General features: G+C 36.3%; 1 protein-coding gene across 3 annotated transcripts in view; it reads right to left on the minus strand.

The window, feature by feature from the left end:
• Positions 1–20,772, minus strand: part of INTS6 (integrator complex subunit 6) — a 112,887-nt gene that overhangs the window by 51,708 nt on the left and 40,407 nt on the right. Inside the window, exon 2 of one of the 3 annotated variants that reach the window (XM_077158118.1) lies at positions 7,256–7,338. The exons of the other annotated variants lie outside the window; for them this stretch is intronic. Coding sequence (XP_077014233.1) covers positions 7,256–7,338 — 83 coding nt within the window. The remainder of the gene's footprint in view (positions 1–7,255; positions 7,339–20,772) is intronic. 3 annotated transcript variants of the gene reach the window in all.

Raw genomic sequence — 20,772 nt, forward strand, 5'->3', positions numbered from 1 at the left:
GATGGCTGTAACTACCCATTCCAACCTGACTCTTGTGCCCTTTTACAATTTGACTTTGCCATTTCCTGCTCAACAGACAGAATCTATTTCCCTTCTCCTTCAGCTGGGCTGGTTGATTTACTCTAACTAATGTAAAATGGTGCAGGTGTTACAGGTCTACTCTCTTGTTAACTGTGCTAACATGTATACAACATAAAATTTCCCATTTTAAACACTTTCAAGAATGCAATGCAATGGAATTAATCACATTCACAAAACTCTTCCATCACCCCAAAAAGAGCGCTATTCCCATTAAGCATTAGCTCTCCATTTCCCCTCCACCTATTGCTGGTAACCAGTAATCTATTTTCTATTCTATGAATCTGCATATTCTACTTATTCCATTTTCGTGAAATCACATATCTGTCCTCTGTGTCTGGCTTATTTCACCCAGCATGATGTCTTTAAGGCTCATCCATGTTGTCACAATATCAGAACTTCATTTCTCTGCACAGCTGAATAACATTCCATTGTGAGAATATACAAGTTGTTTATCCATTCATCTGTTGATGGATACTTTGGTTGCAGGCTATTGTGAATAATGCTGCTAGGGACAATGGTGTACAAATAGTTGTTTGAGTTCCTGCTTTCAATTCTTTGGAGTAGACAGACATCTAGAAGTGGGATTGCTGGGCCTTGTAATTTTGTTTTTTGATGAACTGTCAAGATGATTTCCATAGTAGCTGTACCATTTTGCATTCTTGCCAAGAATGTACAATTGTTAGTTCTCTGCATCCTCACCAATACCTGTTATTTTCTATTTTAATAATAGCCATACTACTGGTTGTAAAGTGGTATCTCTCTGTGGTTTAGATTTTCATTTCTCTAATGGCTGATGACGATGAGCATCTTTTCATGTACTTATTGATCATCTGTTTATCTTCATGGTTGTTTTTAAATTTGGTTCTCTACATTTCTGTTGTGCTCTAAAAGTTTTGATATATTCTAGAAATTAAATGCTTATCAGAAACATGGTTTCTGAATATTATCTCCCATTCTATTGGTTGTCTTTTTACTTTCTTGATAATGTTCTCTGAGGCACAAAGTTTTTAATTTTGATGAAGTCCAATTTATTTTTGTTTTATTGCTTGTGTTTTTGATGTAAAATCTAAGAAACCATTGCCTATAACAAAGTCTTAAAGACATTTCCCTATATTTTCTTCTAAAAGTTTTTTAGGTTTAGCTCTATGTTAAGGTGATTAATTTTTAGTTAATTTTTAGTACCCATATGAAGAATGAGTTCACATTTTCTTTCTTTTGCATTCCCAGCACCACTTGCTGAAGATGATTTTTCTCCCTATTGTATGGAGCTGGTACCTCTTGTCAAAAATTTATTGACCATAGCCATGAGGGTTCATTCTATTCCATTGGTTTATAACTATATCTGTGCCAGTATTTTGATTACCCTAGGTTTGTAATAAGTTTTGAAATCAAGTGGGCCTACTCTTAAGCCTTCCAGCTTCATTCTTACACTCTTAGAAGTCAGCTGCTGTGCCAAGAAGCTCAAATTAGAATATTATGAGAAATCACATGGAGAGAAAGAGGCTACAGGGACAAGATACAAGGTGCCCCAGCGAACAGCCAGCACCAAAGACCAGACATGTAACTACCTGGGATGTTCAAAGCCCCAGCTAAGAACCCCAATTGATGCAGCCAACCCACACAATCATAAGAAATAAGAAAGTGTTGTTATTTTAAAGCTACTAAGTTTCAGGGTAATTTGCTATATAGCAATTGACAACTAAAAGGATCATTAGACTTAGTGAAGACTTTTCCAATTTGACTTCCCAGCAGCATGTAACACTATTTACCACCAGTCTTTGACAAACATTTTTCCTTTGGCTTTTCTCACAGCTTTCATCCTCTTCTCTGGATGCTTCCGTGTCCAGTTCCCAATCCCCCAACCCCACCACTCCAACTCAATATTCCGTACTTGGCCCTTAAGTATTTGTATATCCTTAAGGTTTCTTCTACCTTAGCCTTTAGCCAATTTAAACTCTAAATCTTCACCCCACATATCTAAAGTCACTACCCACACTCAGAGAATGCCCCAAAACTATACATGTCCAGCCTCGATCTCTCTTCTGAGCATCAAATATTCTCCTGTCTCCTTAACATTCCCTCTTGAATGGCTCAGTCACCTCAAACTGAACATATTCAAATGAGCTTATAATATTCCTCTGCAAAAATCATCCTCTTTCAACATTCTGCAGTTCCGTAAATGGCACCATAATTTATATGGTTTTGCAAGAAGCCATCCCCTTCTTCCTTACTCCCCCAATGCAGTATTGCCAGCAACTTTTATTGATTTAACCTTCCAAATTATCTTCTAAAACTGCTGTTTCTCTTCTTCTCTACTACCATCACCAAGCTTCTTATTTGAGCTCCTGTCATCAGGACTAAAATTTACATGGTTGACTGGTCTAGAAATATCCATTGCCTGACCCTCAGAAACAACCTTTAGATGGCTTCCTATTGCTTTTATATTAAAATGAAAACATTATTTAGCAAAGCCTTAAAGCCTTGTGTGGTCAAGCTTCTTTTCCAGTCTCATCTTATGATTCCTCTCTCTTTTTGCTAAGTTCCTCATTCACAAAACACACTCCCTTTGGTTAGAGCCTTTGTACATACTAGTACCCCTGCCTAGTATGATTTTCTTTCCCATTTTCTGTTTAGGAAATCCTACCCTCTCTCCAAATTTTAGCCTTCCATGACTTGATCTAATGCCTTTCATGCAGGTTCTCATGGCACATATTCCACCCCTCCCCCACGCTCACTATTTGTAGATGTTATCTGACAGCAACTTTACCTTTATCTATTTGATAGTTTCATTAATGTCTGTCTTCCCAACCAGATCCATGGGTGTAGGGCTCCTATTTGGTTTTTTGTTGTTGTTGCTGCATGGTCTGGGAAGTGAACTCGGGTCTCCCACATAGAAGGTGAGGATTCTACCACTGAACCACCCGTGCACTGTTCTATTTGGTTTCACTCACCCTTTTATCCTCAGAGTCCAGCAGTGTGTCTAAGATCACAGAAGAAGCTTAATAAATATGGCTGAACAAATAAATGGATAGATAAAAATAAAGTGATTGGTTAAGTTGTGGAAGGCACTGAGGAATCTAGTGGACAATGGAAAACAATGAAATATTTCTGAGATGTGGAATAAGAGAACCAACTACTGTACCTGAGATTATTATCATATGTGAGATGGACTGAAGTCAGCTAAGACAAGTTACAAAGCTAATATAATAGTTCAAGAAAAATATCAAGATGAGTGAATGCAAAGGAATAGGAATGGAAAGAAGAAATAAATTTATGAAAGCAAAAAGTTCAAAGACAAATGCAAAGGAAAAAACACAGAACTGATATATCCAAAGGTCCTGGGTTTTTCTCTACCTCTGTTACAGTGATGATTTAACATGTTCAAAATGATGGCAAGGTACTGGAATATATAAAAAATGATTTATAAAAGAATATACAAAACTAAGTTCCAAATACACAAACACACATCAGTGTGTTTCTCAAAAAGAGGTATAATAAGGAATGGTGAAATAATGGCTATAAAATCCAAGTTGCCCAACAATCCTGTTATGTGAAGCATTACTATTTATTGAAGCACAACATTTGAGTAAGAACAGTGAAAGCTTAAGCATTAAGCAATGCTAACTTATTTATCCAAGTCAACAATTATAGTCTTCCTGCTTCAAAAAATATATACCTTATCATTAAGTCATATAACTGCATATTATCTGAAACATTATAAACTAGTTTCTTTTAAGAAAACTTATAAATATAATTTTCTTATTGTCTGTTTCTCCCCAATTCATCCTCTTTTAACTTTTTTTATTGTTTAGTATAATATATACAAACAAAGCAAAGAAAGAAAAAAGCAATAGTTTTCAAAGCACTCCTCAACAAGAAGTTACAGGACCAATCCCAAAGTTTGTCATGGGCTACCATACCATCATCTCAGATTCTTCCTTCTAGCTGTTCCAGAATATAGGAGGCTAGAAGGAATAAATATTTTTTTAGCCTCACAATCGACTTCCAATTCATCTTAATTAGTAAGGTTTCAATTCAACAAATGCACAGTCCTCTACATATTAACAACTCTAAAGTATAACCACACATGATGGTCAAATAAAATCTCAAATTATTCAGAGCCTAGCATAAAATATTTAGACTGCCATAAACTATTAGGTCAAAAGGCACAATGGTAAAGAAACAAAAAAAGACAAATTTAGTAAAAGCTTGTGAATCATCTGGAGCATCTATTTTCTAGATAACTGAGAGCACTTAAAATCTTATGCACAAAAACTTTAAAGTAACTTGACAGAAACATTCTGAAATTCATAACATATGTCTCTTTCTTCTGAAAATTCTCTACCTCCAAAAATGACTATTAATCTTGTTTTGATCATTCAAAGGTTATAAGAGATTAAAAAAAACACCTTAAAGACCACTTTGCTCATATCAAATATCACCCAAAATCACATAATAAGTTAACAGAATTGACAAATTTCTTGAATTCCTATATTGTGCCAGGACTTTAAGTAGCTATCCTGCTTGTATCATGTCATTTAAACCCTTCAACAAGCCAATTACCTTTAGCTTAAATTCTAAAGTGTATCATAAATTAAATAAATTTCCTTGCTTTTCTAAAATTAACATTAAATGTGCAAAACAAAGTTTTCGAACAACAGCATATAATTATCCATGCAGCTGCATATCCCTTTTCCTTCCAGGATTTAAGAACTGTAGTTAGAATTTAAGCCTTTTCTGTACCAAATCTAGAGGTATTCCTGAACCCTTCAGCTGGTTGTATAGGGTGAAGTTGAGCATCTCAGGTTGTATTTTCCAAGCAGGGCTTAGGATTATGATCTCTTTAGCACCTTTATTTTGAATAGCATAATTTCAAGGTATTTTCCATTTGATTAGCCTTAGAATAAATAAGTTTGTATTCTCCTGATTTAAATTATACATTGCTAGAAGATTCAACGTTTTTCTTGAAAAGGTATGCTTTGGACAGATATCTGAGGCCTCAGAACAGTCCTTCATAATCAGTGAAATACTCATAATGCAAAATTTCATAGCTTACAAAACTTTACCATCTCTTCTCAGAATCTTGGCAATTTCAACTGCCTTCAATTGCATTGTCTGGTATAGGTGATCTAAATATCGTAAGTTTTTTTTTGTTCCAGTGCTTAATTCACCCTAAGGTGATAATCTTTTTTAACAAAGTTTAAGGAATAATTAGAGATCTACATTTACATTAAACTTCTACAATGAGCCTTCTAGTTCAGTCTAGTATACCTGTTTATCTTTCCCTACTAAACTTATAATAAAGAATTAAGCAAAGTTTAACCCCACAAAATGAAGACAAAAGGAAAGAAATCATCATAGAGAGAAAGTTGACAGAAGCTGTTGAAGCTGAGCAAAGGATACCACAGAATTTACCAGCAGAAGCCAGATGATTCCCTAGACTGGGTGAATGAGGGGTGGAGATGTGAGGTAGGACAGAAAACAAAGAGATCAACTACCGCCATTCCTCACCTCACCTCCCCAGCATTTATTCCCCAGGCCATAAAAGAGGGAAGGGGAGCAGAGCATCTAATTAGGCCTCTAGATGTGTAACTGTACAGGAGGTGATCGGACAAAGTCAGAATGAGGAACATGTTTCTTTAAAAAGTAAATGGCCTGGGGAAAATGGGTGAGTGGTATGATGGGGGGAGTACTGTTAAAGATTTTGTAAGGCAAAAATACCTAACGACCAAATGTAATGTGTGAAGCATGTTTGGATTCTGATTCATACAAATCAACTGCAGACATTTCTGACATAAGTAGGAAAATTTAGATATAGTTTGAGAATTAGATTATATTATTTACTGAGGCCTTAAAAAATGTTACGTGTGATGAGAACATTGCAGATGTAGATATACATATTTAAATTTCTTTATATGTTAAAGATGTACACAGAATTATTTATGGGTGAAATGATAATGATATAATATCTGAAATTTGCTTTAAAATACTCTCCAATGATGCAGGTGACAACATAGGTGAATCTTGAGGACATTATATTGAGTGTTAAAAGTCAGACACAAAAGAAGAAATATTGTGTGATCTCACAAACATAAACTAATTATACTATATAAACTCATGAACATGGAATCCAGAATATAGGTTACCAGGAGATAGAATGAGGCTAGAGAATAGGGAGCTCTTACTTTAAATGGGCAGAATTTCTAACTGGGTTGTACTCGAATGAATGGAAATGGATAAAGTTGATGGTAGCACATTACTGTGAGTATAATTAACAGTGCTGAACTGCTGGTCAATGTGGCTGACAGGAAAGTTTAGAGTCATGTATGTCAACAGAAGGAAAGCCAGAGGTTAAAACTCAGGCCTGTATAAATTCGTAAATCTTGTGGTAATAATGACTGTGATTAACTGCACAAATATAAAAATTTCCTCCATGAACTAGAACAAATGTTCAAAACTACTACAAGTTAATAAGAGGGGTATATGGGAAAAAATGCACTTACTGTAAACTAAGGACCATAGTTAACAGTAATATCTTAATATTCTTTCATCAAAAGTAACAAATATACTACACAATTACTAGGGGGATCAACGATGGGAGGATAAGGGGTATGGAATGTTTAGGTATTCTCCCCGTTTTTGTGGGTGGGTGGGGCTTCCCTACAAAACTGATTATGTTAATGAATGCATAACTGTGTGATGGTACTGTGAGCCACTGACTGTGTTCTTTGCACAGATGGCATGGCATGTGAATATATCCCAATAAAACTGCATTAAAGAAAAAAAAAAACACTCCCCCAAAAAGTATGTATGGGTATAGGGGCAGAACAGATGAAACAAGACCAGAAAAATGTGGATAATCATTGAAGGGTTCATAAAAATTGGACATATGTGAGTAACCAACAAAACCAAACTGCAAGTAAATCAAAAGCTCTGTGGAAAGTAAATGAGAATGGGGAAGAAGGAAGTCTTGCTTTTATTACCAGCTCTTCTATAAAACCTACCAGCCAAATGCTCACATTACTTTAATCAGAACACTTTAAACTGTTTTAAATATACTATAACAATTTCACCTGTATGAGGTGTTAGGCCAGTAAATAATTCACCTGGGCTGATAACCAGATGCCCCTCTATACATGTCTAAAGATAAACTGAGACAGGCAGTAACAAATACCTGTGCATTACAGCTCACTCCTCTAACCAGGATGCTGACAGTTTCTATGGCCAGTAACTTTAAGACCCATCCTGATTTCAGTACTGCTGAGAAAGAAAATGGGTGCGTAATATTAGAATCAAAGAAATACAGAACCTCCATTATTTTTTTAGATAAGGAAACCTTGCCACAAAGAGTGATCAATTTCTACAAATTAATGCAGCTTCTGGAAAAAAAAGAAAAACAAAATTTAAACCCATGTTCTTCAAATATTTAGGTTTCCCATCTGTGTTTACATTGTGTACCTCTACTGTATACATTACTATCACCCTAAGATATGATTATCTGCTTGACCTTACAATAATCCCATATTGCAGCTTTTTGAGTTCCCATGTCTGCTCAGTTACCACTTTTGCGTATCAGTTTCCTCCTCTTTATAAGTTGGTTTAATATTTAAAAATCAATCAATGTAATGTACCATATTGACAGGATTAAAAAAGAAAAACTGTACATCATTTAAATACATGTATAAAAAGCATTTGACAAAATTCAACACTCATTCACAATAAAAAGTCCCAGCAAACTGGAAATAAAAAGAGAACTTAATCTGAATTTTTTTAAAAGCCTACAATTAAACTCACACTTAAAGGGTGAAAGTCTGAGTGCTTCACTCTCCACCCCACCCCTCAAATTCAAGAACAAGACCAGGATGTTCATTCTAACCACTTCTACTAGTCCAAAAAGACAAGAAAAAGAAACAAAAAATACAACAAACAATAGAGATATCTATAAGAAAGAAGCAAAACTGTCTATACTTGCAGACTGTATGATCATTTACGTAAAAAAATTCCAAGGAATCTAGAAAAAGCCATTACTTAATAAAAAAAAAAGTTTAGGAAGGTCATTTTACAAAAATATTCTATTTCTATAAATTAGCAACATTCAGAAGCAAAACCAACAAAATTTATAATAGCATCAAAATATATGAAATGTCTAATACGTGCAAAACTTGTACACTGAAAACAAAACATCGCTGATAAACACAGGGTCTTAAAGAAATAGAGGTATACCATGCTCATGGATCAAAACAATCAATATCAAATACCAATTCTTTTGGAGTCAATGTAATCCATATTAAAACTGTTGCAGGCTCTTTTGTAAAAAATTAACAGGCTGATTCTAAATTTATATGGAAACCTGAAGCATCTTGAGTATACAAAACAATTTTAAAAATGGAAATCTAGAAAAAGACAAATACATAACCAACAGACTTTCATCAAAGATGTCAAGGCAATTCAATGGCATATTAATTTGACAAATGATACTATTACAAGAGTTAGCCAAATGTCAAAAATGAACCGCAACATTTTCTTCCCATCATACATAAAAATTCTAAATGAATCATGACCCTTTAAAGTAAAAGCTCACACTAAAAATCTCCTTGAAGAAAATATAGGAAAAAGTCTTAGTGATTTTGGGTTGGTAAAGATATCTTAAATGGGACACAAAAAGCACAAACTATAAAAGAAAAAATAACAAATTAAAAACAATTTATTCGCTCTTCAAAAGACACTGTAAAAACTGAAAAGGGAGGTCACAGACTGGGAGAGAAGATGTGAAATACATATAACCGATAAAGGACTTGAATCCAAAATGCATAAGAACTTCTTACAACCCAATAATATGACAATCGATCCAATAAAAAATGGGCAAAAGTTCAGAACATTCAGTTCACAGAGAAGATATACAAAAACCAAATAAGCACATGAAAAATGCTAAACATCCTCAGCCATTGGGAGAACACAAACTAAAGTTAAAACCAAATACCACTACACACTGTCTAGTTTGTCTAATATTTAAAAGTCAAAAAAAGAAAAAAAATCAAGCATAAATGAGGTTATGGAACAAATGGAATTCTCATACATTACTGGTGGGAATTTAAACTAGTACAGCCACCTTGGTAAACACTTGGGCAATTTCTTATAAAGTTAGTATACCCTTACTATATGAACCACCAATGGCACTCCTACCTATACAGTCAAGAGAAGAAAACACATGTCCACAAAAAGGCTTGTATACCAATATTCATTACAGCTTTATTCATAACGTTCAAAAAGTAGAAAGAATCTAAATGTTCCACCCAGCGAATGGTAAGCAAATTGCAGTAGAGCTATACAATGAAATACAACTCAGCAACAAAAGGGGAAAAACTACTGATAACACACAAAAATGTGGATAAATGTCAAAAGCATTGCTAAGTGAAAGAAGCCAGATATACAAGGGGTCAGTGGTTAGCAGGGGGCAAGATGGGGATTAACTGCAAAGGGACACGAGTAATGCATAGATTTCAAATCATGATTGTGGTATGGGTTACACAACTTTTTACAAAAGTCATCTAGTTTTATATTTGAAATTATATTTCACTGCATATAAATTTTATATTAACAAAGGTGACAATAAATACATACAAGTAAATGCAAAATTTGAGTTATCATACATTTAGCAGCAAAAAAGTAAATAGGCTCTAAAATACAAACAACATTTAACTTGGGGGTCTGGTGCCTTCTTCTCTGCCCTGTGGCATGTCTCTTTTCCAAGAGTACTGCCCTGGGATCCAGATGATCCCAGATGACTCAGAATTCTCATTCTCAGTCTTTTCCATGAAACACACACACACACACACAGCCATGGTAGAACCAGAGTGAACGCTTAGGAGAATGATGCACATGCCCTGCTCTCTACCATAAAGGACACAACAAAGAAGAAGAGTCAGAGCCACTTCATTACAAGGGACACTTTGAGCCTCCTGCTAAAAGTACACATCTCAGTAAAGAAGTATTACCAAAAACCTAAGCCCAAATCAGATAAAACCTAATTACCAGTTTAAAGAAAACACAGGGCAGAGGAAAGCATTACTTGACATCACAGGAACCAATCAGCAAAATCCACAATGTGGATTTTGTGAGTTCACAAGGACAAGTTACCTGGATTCTTAAACAAATCAATCACAAAAAACGACTAAAAAAGAGGGAGAGGGACCCTACAGACTAAAAGGCTTCTACTTGAAAGGACCAAGTCAAATGTTGGGAGAGAGACAGAAACAATGGGGGAAATCTGACTGGACAGTTGACCATATTAAAAATTTTTTAGAAGCTTAATAATAGTATTTGATAGTTTGTTTTAAAAAAAGAATCTATTAGCAATACACACTGAACTATCTCAGGATAAAATGATATGAGGCCTATGTAGACCCAGGTACATTTCCCAGTGCCTGCCCACATGAAAAAAAAAAAAAAAGATACGAGGCCTAGAATTGACTTTAAAATAAAGGGGGAAGAGTGTGATTAGCAACAGAAACCAACCAAGTTTGGCCACAAATTGATAATTAGTGAAGACAAGTAATGTGTATAAGGGAGATCATGATACTATTCTTTCAACTTTTATAAATATGTGAAGTTTTCCATAATGGAATTAGCAAAAAAACCTTTTAATCCTAATACTTAAACTGAGCTGGGACCTGGGATTCAAATGAATCTATGAAAGTTCTATAAATAAAATTTTAATGTTAAGTAAACAAAGTCAACAATAAATAAAACAATTATATTTTATGTATCTCAGATTGTGTTAATTAGATTCAGTTGTCAACTTGGCCAGGTGAGCATACCTAGTTTTTCTGCTGTGGACATAACCCAATGGTACCTGAACCTCATCTGTTGCTAATTACATCTGCAGTCAGCTAGGAGGCCTGTCTGCTGCAATGAGTGACGTTTGACTTAATTGGCTGGTGCTTAAATGAGAGAACGCAATGTAGCACAGCCTAAGCAGCCCAGCATTCCTCATCTCAGCATTTGCAGCTCAGCCCAGGCCTTTGGAGATGGAGAAAGAAGTCACCCCGGGAAAAGTTATTGGAACCCAGGGACCTGGAGAGAAGACCGGCACAGACCATCCTGTGCCTTCCACGTAAGAAAGAACCTCAGTGGAAAGTTAGCTGCCTTTCCTCTGAAGAACTAACAAAATAAATCCCCTTTTATTAGAAGCCAATCAGTCTCTGGTGTGTTGCATTCCGGCAGCTAGCAAACTAGAACACAGATTAAATGATAAAAAGAGTATAATTCTTATGCCATAGCAGAGACTAATAAATGCCCCTCAAAATCTAACCTCTCCATCCTTCTGCTAATCAAAACCCCTAAATCTTCGTGGGACACATGGCCACCCAAGCAGAAATTAATGCTTCTAGTCTGCCTTGAAGCTGGGTGTGGACAGGAGCCTAAATTCTGGCTGCTGGGCTCTGGTCCGAAGTTTGTCATGTCCAAGCGTGGGGTAATGCTCATATTAGGAAGATGCCTGCCCTCCTCACTCTTTATGCCTTCCCACAGGCTGAATTTCTATTGTAGTGTTTCATGAGGATGTACTGTAAAACCAGTATCATCCATTCAGATGAAAGCAACAGAGATTGAGCAACAAAAGAGAAGGAACTGGGACTTTAATAACAAGTTTGAAGGAGAGCCACCCTACCTCCCACCACTTAACCAGCTCTGTCCTTGATGTGAAAGAAAAAGTTGCTTTCTATCTTTTTTAAGGCACTATTATTTTTGTCCTAGTTAGAGCAAGAAAAACCTGTTGTAAAACCAACATCCTAAAAAATATACCTTGCCAGAAGATTTTCAGACCTTTGAAGGTTCACCTAGATAAATGTCTGTCAATTTGTCTTGCTTTGTGGCAGAAAATATGCATTCCCAGAGGCACTGTATGTGTGTTAAGGGCAGGGAAACACACATTCTAATCAAACTAATACTGTCTTTCTGATTTAATAAAATGAAAACTGAAAACTGGCAACTCCAACGAAAGATGCATTCTAGTCCCAATTTTACTCAGGTTTACTTGGATGATGTAAATAGAAAAGGAATTGCCAATAAACTTTTGAACATTTTAATTGAAGTTGAGTGGGTAGTTTTTAAATCATCTTCTCTAAATATAATACGGCTTTAGCCCCTACTCATAAGATAACAAATTACAACCAAAGAAAACATAAAAATATCAAGTCCTTAGAGTTTCAATTTCCTCCTTTTCAAAGACATAGGAATAGTTCTAAGACAGGATGTACAGTCCTTCAACTTGCTTTTTCATTAAAAAGGCTGGAAGAGAATTCACTTTTGTTGAACCCAAACCTTAGCAAACGCAAAGCACTATGTTAGGCCTTTACCAATTCAAGTGAGCATAGAGCAAGTACAGCCCTATCAAGTGGCCATTATCCTGAATTTAAAGATGAGAAGACTGAGCTTTGGGAAGGTTAAACAATTCACACATTATGACAAAATTGTAAGAATCAGAATGGAGATTAAAACCACTGATTAATAGGAAGCTCTTCAAGGATTTTAAGTTGAAAAGTGTCACAAATAGATTTGCCTTTTGAAAAAAATAACGGTTACAATGTAGAACTAAGAAAGGTAAAGACTAGAGACAAGAGACTGATCCAATAAAGGAAATAATAAAAGCTTGACAATAAAAAATTGTCCAGTTAAAATAATATGATCTGGAAGGTGCAAGGGTAGTTCAGCAGCAGAATTCTCACTTGCCATGCGGGAGACCTGGGTTCAATTCCCGGCCCATGCAGCCCCCAACTCCCACCCCCCACCCCCCCTGCCCCCCAAAATATGATCAGATGGATTGTATGATCTGTGACTATATCTCAATAAAACTGCTGAAGAAAGTAACATGATCATTCTCTCCAGAAATTCTACCAAAATAAATGTTTAATGGTATAAATTCACAAGGACAAAAAAAATAAGACTGAGAGACTACAGTAGACAAAGATATCAAGAAAATCTGGACGCTAGAAGCCAGGTGGTTAAGTGATGACTGACTTAAGAGTGAAAGCAGAAATCTAAGCAGTCAGGGAACTGCCAACAAGAAGAAAGCTCCACACAAGAACAGAAAGCCAGTAACTGAACGCAGCAAGCACTTCAGGAAATGAAAATAGGAGGATTGGTTCAAGGTCTATATAAGGAAAAAAATCCATAACTACACAGTGAACCCTAAGTTAAGCCAAGAACTACAGTTAATAGTACAATCGTAGAAATGTTTTTTCATTAACTGTAACAACTGTTCCACCCCAATGCAAGGGGTTAATACGGTGATATATGGGAATCCTGTATTTTATGTGATTGTTCCGTAAACTCCCAATTTCTCTAATAAAGAAAATAAAATTTTAGAGTCTATACAAGGAATAATTAATTACCCAGACCCCTTCTCCTACACTAAGTAGCCATGAAACTGCCCCTCCCTCATCCTGCTGAAAGAACAGAGCCAAACTGACTCTGGAGAAGTTGAATCAGGAGCACTGACAGGGACACTGGGCATAGCTGAAGCTGGGAAATACAGTGCAATGCTGAACACAGAAGGGTTAAACAATAGGACTCTCAACCATCTTTCCCCTAATTCCCAATTCCTAGAGTGCTTGCTGGCTGGTGGCCTGACTTGCAGTCCTTCCCCTACATCAGGACATGAGAGGAATTCTCTCTAGAGAAATGACCTAATGAAAAAGAGAACTACAGATAGTGACCTGAGAGCCCTCATTCACCATATGGTGAAACGTACCAGCTGACAAACTGCATGCAAACATCTGTGCAGAGATAGAGTGCACACACACAAGAGCACTTCCACTCACTCGGCACCAAAAACTGTGTTCAGAATGAAGAACCTATGTGCTCTCACCCATGGACACACCTCCAACTATTCTCCCTACCCCACTCCATTCCAGTCACAAGGAACTCCTTGCTATTCCTCTAATTCACCAATCTCCTACATCAGCACTTTTTTTTGGGGGGGTGGGGGTGGGGGTGGGGGGTGCAGGGTCTGGGAATCGAACCCAGCTCTCCCACATGGAAAGCAAGCACTCTACCACTGAACCACCCGTGCATCCACATCAGCGCTTTTATACTTTCTGGTCCCTCTGTCATCTCAGCTTGTCCCCAAATATTTGCCCAACTCACTCCACTTCTTTCATTATGCAAATGTTATTTTCTCAGTAAGACCTTTCTTAGTCAGACTATACAGGAGGACAGGAACCTTCAACACACAAACTATTTCAAACTCAGAATCCTCTTCTTTGCTTTATTTTTCCCCATGACATACTTAAAAACATATGACACGTTTCAGTAATTTAGTTTGCTTATTATATGACTCCCCGACAAAATAAAACTTCAGTGACCGAGAGATTTCAGAGTCAAGAGGTTATCCTGGAGGTTATTCTTACGCATTATATGGATATCCCTTTTTAGTTTATAGTGCATTGGGGTGGTTGGAAGAAGTGCCTGAAACTGCTGAGTTGTGTTCCAGTAGCCTTGATTCTTGAAGACAACTGTATAAAGATATAACTTTTACAATGTGACTGCGGGATTGTGAAAACCTTGTGTCTATTGCTCCTTTTACCCAGGGTATGGAGAGATGAATTTAAAAATATGGATAAAAAAATAAATGAACAATAGGAGGACAAAGGGTAAAATAAATTGGGTAGATGGAAACACTAGTGGTCAATAAGAGGGAAGGATAAGGTGAATGGTATGTATGAGTTTTTTCTTTTTTCTTTTCATTTCTTTTTCTGGAGTCATGCAAATGTTCTAAAAAATGATCATGACGATGAATACACAACTATGTAATGATATTATGAGCCACTGATTGTACACCATGTAAGGAATGTATGTGTGTGAAGATTTAGCAATAAAAGTATTTTTAAAAAAAGAGACATTAGCAAAGGGTACACAGGTAGTTCAGTGGTAGAATGCTTGCCTGCCATACGGGGAGACCCAGGTTCAATTCTCAGCCCATATACCCTTCCAAAAAAGAGAAACATTGGTAGAAAGCACTTAACATACATTTATCAGACCAGTTTTCAGAAAGAAGAATTTTTAAGTAACTAAATTTTCTTAATGTTAAAACACACATAACTCCAATGCCTTCAAACTACCCTGGCACACCTCACTTGGGCATTATGGGAGACGTTATTCATTCATTTTCCACTCCATAAGAATCTATTAAAGGCTTTTTTTAATCCAGGAATTCAAAAAGGTATGGAAATGTAAATTACATCTCAAGGTTTATTAAAAGCAATTGGTACTTGTAGAAAGGGAGGTGGCAAGTAAAGGTGACATGCTTTACTTTTTCCTTTGAATTTGTACTACCAATTATTTGTCTTACTGCTATAATTAAAAAAAAAAAAAATTTTATTCAACTAAGAAGTACTCTTCCTAAATTAATTTGCCTCAAAGATTATTTTTTCTGCAACATGACTGCCAATAACATTCTGAGATTTTTCTCCAATTAAGACTCTATTGTGCAAATGGATCTGTGATGCTTACCTACACTGTGGCAGCTGATAAATATTCCCTTCAATTTTTATTTGTAAGCAGTCAGTAACTACCAAAACTCCAACAGTGTGTTTAACTAAATAAAATTCACATTAATGTTAACATGAAGTAAAAAAAAGAGGCATGGAAAGTAATCTTACTTTCTAGGAGCTTAAAATCTAGTGCAGTAAGACAAGTAAACAAGTAACATAATTACAATAAACCATGGTAACAGTAATAAGAAATAAACTTTAGGAATGCAAGAAAGGCAGTGCAACTAAATATGTAAAATCTTCCCAGGAAGCAGTATTTTTTATCAGAATCTCAAAGAATAATTATTAGGTTTTGGGGAGAAAAAGATAGCAAGAAACAGGAAGCATTCCCAAATTATGGAATGGAATGTTCACAGTCATTGGTAAATAAAAGTGTTGTGCTCAGAGAATAATGGGGACAGTTTGGTACAGCTGAAGTACTTAGGAACAGTACAAAGTAAACAAATATGACCCTAAATGCCCCATTAAGGACAGCAGATATCCCAAGGTAAGAATTAAGAAGGGAGAAGTCTTAGTAGCATCAAAACCAATTAGAAAGGATCCAAGATGGCAGATTAGGGAGTGCTAGGCTCACTTCTCTCCCATAAAAACTCAGCAAAAACAGATCTGGGGCTCTGGAGGTCAGGGAAAGTGTTCTACAACACCCAGAAAAGTACAGGATAAAGAGAAAGAAAAGCTGTGCAGAAGGAACAAAAGGGACGCCCCCAGCAGTCTAGGCTCCTGGTGTCCACTCCTGGGACAGAAACTTTCCAACTCTTCAGTCTCTGGCCGGCGAACAGTTCCAGAGTGAAAGGACCACAGGGCATGACACGGTCTAGATTGTGCCAGTTTTTGGTCAGTGAGTCTGGACTGTTGGAACTACCAGTGGTTGAAACCCATTCCACCTGGCACAGCTATGTCACTGTCTGGAGTCAGCAGGCGCCTTCTCAGCCTTCTGAAAGGGAGGGGAAGAAGATGTTGAAGAGCATCTTCTACCGGCAGCCTAGGAAAGCGCACCGCCAGGAGCAGATATAAAAGGCTTTTGGGCAAAAAAGGGCCACATGCTAAGCAGGTTGGGCCAGTTCCCTGTTGGGGAGCAAAATTAAAGACTTTTAGGCATCTTTACCTGACCTTCTCTGGGGACCTGTGGAACTGGTTTGTACTCCTTCGTGGGTACCTCGCCCAGCCCTGGTTGGGTAATACTGACAAACCAAGTGACAAAGAAGAACATTAGAACAAAGCCAATCAACCACAAAAGTTTTGGCAAGAGAGAGAATCCAACCTTCAGAGTAAACTCACCAAGATAAGCCGATGCCCAGACATCAGCAAAAAATAATAAGCTATATTAAGAAACAGGAAGCTATGGCACAGTCAAGGGAGCAAATCAAAAAGTCAAGGGAGATACAGAAGCTGGAACAACTAATCATAGATGTTCAAATAAATATCCCAAACAAACTCAATGAGACAGCTAAAAGAGATAAAGGATATTAAAAAGACACTGAGTGAGCATAAAGAAGAATTTGAAAGTATACAAAGAAAAAGAAAAGATCTTATGGGAATGAAAGGGACAATAGGTAAAAATACTGAAAGCATGTAGGTTTAAACAGGCAGAAAAAAGATCAGTAAGCTAGAAGACACGGAATCCACATTCAAACAGATTAAAGAACAGGTAATGAAAAGAATGGGAAAAATGGAGCAGGGTCTCTGAGAACTGACAGCACAAAGCACAGAATCGCTCACGTCATATGTGTCCCAGAAGGAGAAGGGACAGGGGAAGAAAGAATATTTGAGGAAATAATGGCTGAAAATTTCCCAACTCTTATTAAAGGCATTGATATCCAGGTCCAAGAAGCGTATACACCAAACTGTATAAATCTGAACAATCCTACTCCAAGATACATATCAATCAGAATGTCAAATGTCAAAGATAAAGAGATTCTGAAAGCACCAAGAGATAAGCAATCCATCATATACAAGGAATGCCCAATTAAGACTAAATGCTGATTTCTCATCAAAAACCATGAAAGTGGAACATATATTCAAGATACTGAAAGAAAAAATTACCAGCCAAGAATTCTCTACCCAGTAAAACTGTCCTTCAAAAATGAGGGAGTATTTAAGATACTCACAGATAAGCAGAAGCTGAGAGTTTGTTAATAAGAGACCAGCCCTATAAGGAATATTAAAAAGAGTCCTAAAGACTGAAAGGAAAGGACAGGGGAGATAGGCTTGGAGGAGAGGGTCGAAAAGAAGATTATCAGGAAGAGGAATAAAAAGGAAAAAAGAGAGACAAACATAAGGTATGAATACGAAACCCAAAGTACAAAATGGTTGAAACAAATACTGCCTTTACAGTAGTAACACTGAATGTTAATGGATTAAATTCCCCAAAAGATCCAGACTTGCAGATTGATTAAAAAATATAAGCCTTCTATATGCTATCTGCAAGAAACTCACTTTAAACCCAAGGACACAAACAGGTTAAAAGCAAAAGGCTAGAAAAAGATACTCCACATGAACGGTATTCAAAAAAAATAAAAGCTGGGTAGCTATACTAATACAGGACAAAACAGATTTTAAATGCAAAACTGTTATAAAATACAAAGAAGAACATTATATATTAATCAAAGTGGCAATGACCAAGAAATATCATAAATATATTTGTGACTAACCAGGGTGCCCAAAATAAATGAGGCAAACACTAGCAAATCTGAAAGGAGAAACAGACATCTCTACAATAAACAGTTGAAGAGAAACTGCAATATGTCACTCACAACTCCTCAATATGATAAAGGGCACATATGAAAACCCACAGTTAGCATCATACCCAACGGTGAAAAACTGAAAGTTTTCCCTCTAATACTGGGAACAAGACAAGGATGTCCACTGTCAACATTATTATTCAACACTAAAAACTATTATTGAACACTGTACTAGAAGTTGTAGCTAGAACAATTAGGCAAGAAAAGAAAAAAGGGGCATCCAAAGTCAGAGAGAAAGAAGTAAAACTTTCACTAATGGAGACAATAATATCCTATACCTAGAAAATCCAAAAAAATCAACAAGGCTACTAGACTTAATAAAGGAGCTCAGCAAAGTGGTGGGGAACAAGATCAACATGCAAAAAACAAACTTGACTGTTTAACCACATAGCTTTTACAACGTGACCGTGTGATTGTGAAAACCTTGTTTGATGCTCCCTTAATCCAGGGTATGGCCAGATAAGTAAAAAAAAAAAAATTAATAATAAATAAATAATGGGGGGGTGCAGATAAGGGGTAAAAAAAAAAAATTGGGTAGACTAAATATATACCAGTAATGAGTAACCTGAAGAGGAAATCAGGGGAATAATTCCACTTAAAATAGCAACTAAAAAGAATCAAATGCCTAGGAATAAACTTAAGACAGGATATAAAGCACCTGCACTCAAAAAATTACAAAGTAATGCTAAAATAAATCAAAGAAGACCTAAATAATTGAAAGGACATTCGTGTTTCACAGACTGGAAGACTAAGTATTGTTAAAATGTCAATTTTATCCAATTGATTTCGATTCAATGCAATCCCAATAAAAATTCCAATAGCAAATTTTGCAGAATTGGAAAAGCCAACTACTAAATTTATTTGGAAGGGTAAAGGGCCCCAAATAGCCAAAAACTCTTGAAAAAGAAAAATGAAATTGGAGGACTCTCACTTTCTGACTTTAAAGCACACTACAAAGCTAGTGATAAAAACAGCATGGTATTAGCATAAAAATAAACATATTGACCATGGACTTAATTAAGAATTCAGAAATAGACCATCACATCTATAGTCAACTGATTTTTGGCAAGGCTGCCGAGTTCATCCACTGGGACAGTTATGCTGGGAAAACTAGATATCCATACTCAAAAAAATGAAAGAGGACCCCTATTTCACACCCTAGACAAAAATTAACTCATAATTGATCAAAGACCTAAATATAAAAGTTAGAACCACAAAACTCCTAGAAGAAAATGGAGATAAGCATCTTCAAGATCTTGGAGTAGGAGGTGGTATCTTAGACCTTACACCCAAAGCATGAACAACGAAGGAATAAATAGATAAAGGGACCGCCTCAAAACTGAATTATTTTTGTGCTTCAAAGAATTTTGACAAGAAGAGAAAAGGCAACTTACTCAATGGGAGAAAATGTTTGGATACCACATATCCAATAAGAGTTTAATACCTAGGATATAAAAAAACATCCTACAACTAAACAATAAAAGACAAACAACCTAATTAAAAGATTGGGCAAAAGACACAAATAGATATTTTTCCCAAGAAGATATACACATGGCTAAAAAGCACATGAAAAGATGTTCAACATCACTAGCTATTAGGGAAATGCAAATTAAAACCACAATGAGATATCATTTACACCTACTAGAATGGCCATTATTTAAAAAAAAAAAAAAACAAAAACCTGCAAGCATTGGAAAGGACGTAGACAAACAGGAACACTTATTCACTGCTGGTGGGAATGTAGACAGGTACAGCCACTGTGGAAGAGAATTTAGTGGTTCCTCGGAAAGCGAATTATAAAACTGATCTGGCAATTCCACTACTAGGTACATACTCAGAAGAACTGAAAGCAGGGAAGAGAACGGACATTTGTATAACTAATGTTCACAGCGGCATTATTTACAATTGCCAAAAGATGGAAACAGCACAGGTGTCTATCAACCCATAAACGGTAAACAAAACGTGGTATGATTTTGGATGGAATAGGATGCAGCTCTAAGAAGCAATAAAGTCAAGACACACGACAACATGGATGAACCTTGAGGACATTATGCTGAATGAAGTAAGTCAGACACAAAAGGACAAATATTTTAAGATCTCACTAATATGAACTAAATATAACTAGCAAACTCATGGTGTTAAAATCTAGAACATAAGTCACCAGAAGACAGAATGAGGGCAGAGAATGGGGAGCTGATACTTAATTTGTGCAGAATATGAAAGAAGTTTGATTACAAATGTTTGGAAATAAATGGGATTGATGGGAACACATTATAGTGAGTATAGCTAACTAGTGATGATGTGGGTATGACTGTGGTTGAAAAAGGAAGTTTAGAGTCATGCATATCAACGGAAAATGAAACATGGGACTGTATAACACAGTGAACCCTCTTGGGATG

This window comes from Tamandua tetradactyla, chromosome 4 (assembly GCF_023851605.1).
Source record: "Tamandua tetradactyla isolate mTamTet1 chromosome 4, mTamTet1.pri, whole genome shotgun sequence".
NCBI classification, from domain to species: Eukaryota; Metazoa; Chordata; class Mammalia; order Pilosa; family Myrmecophagidae; genus Tamandua; species Tamandua tetradactyla.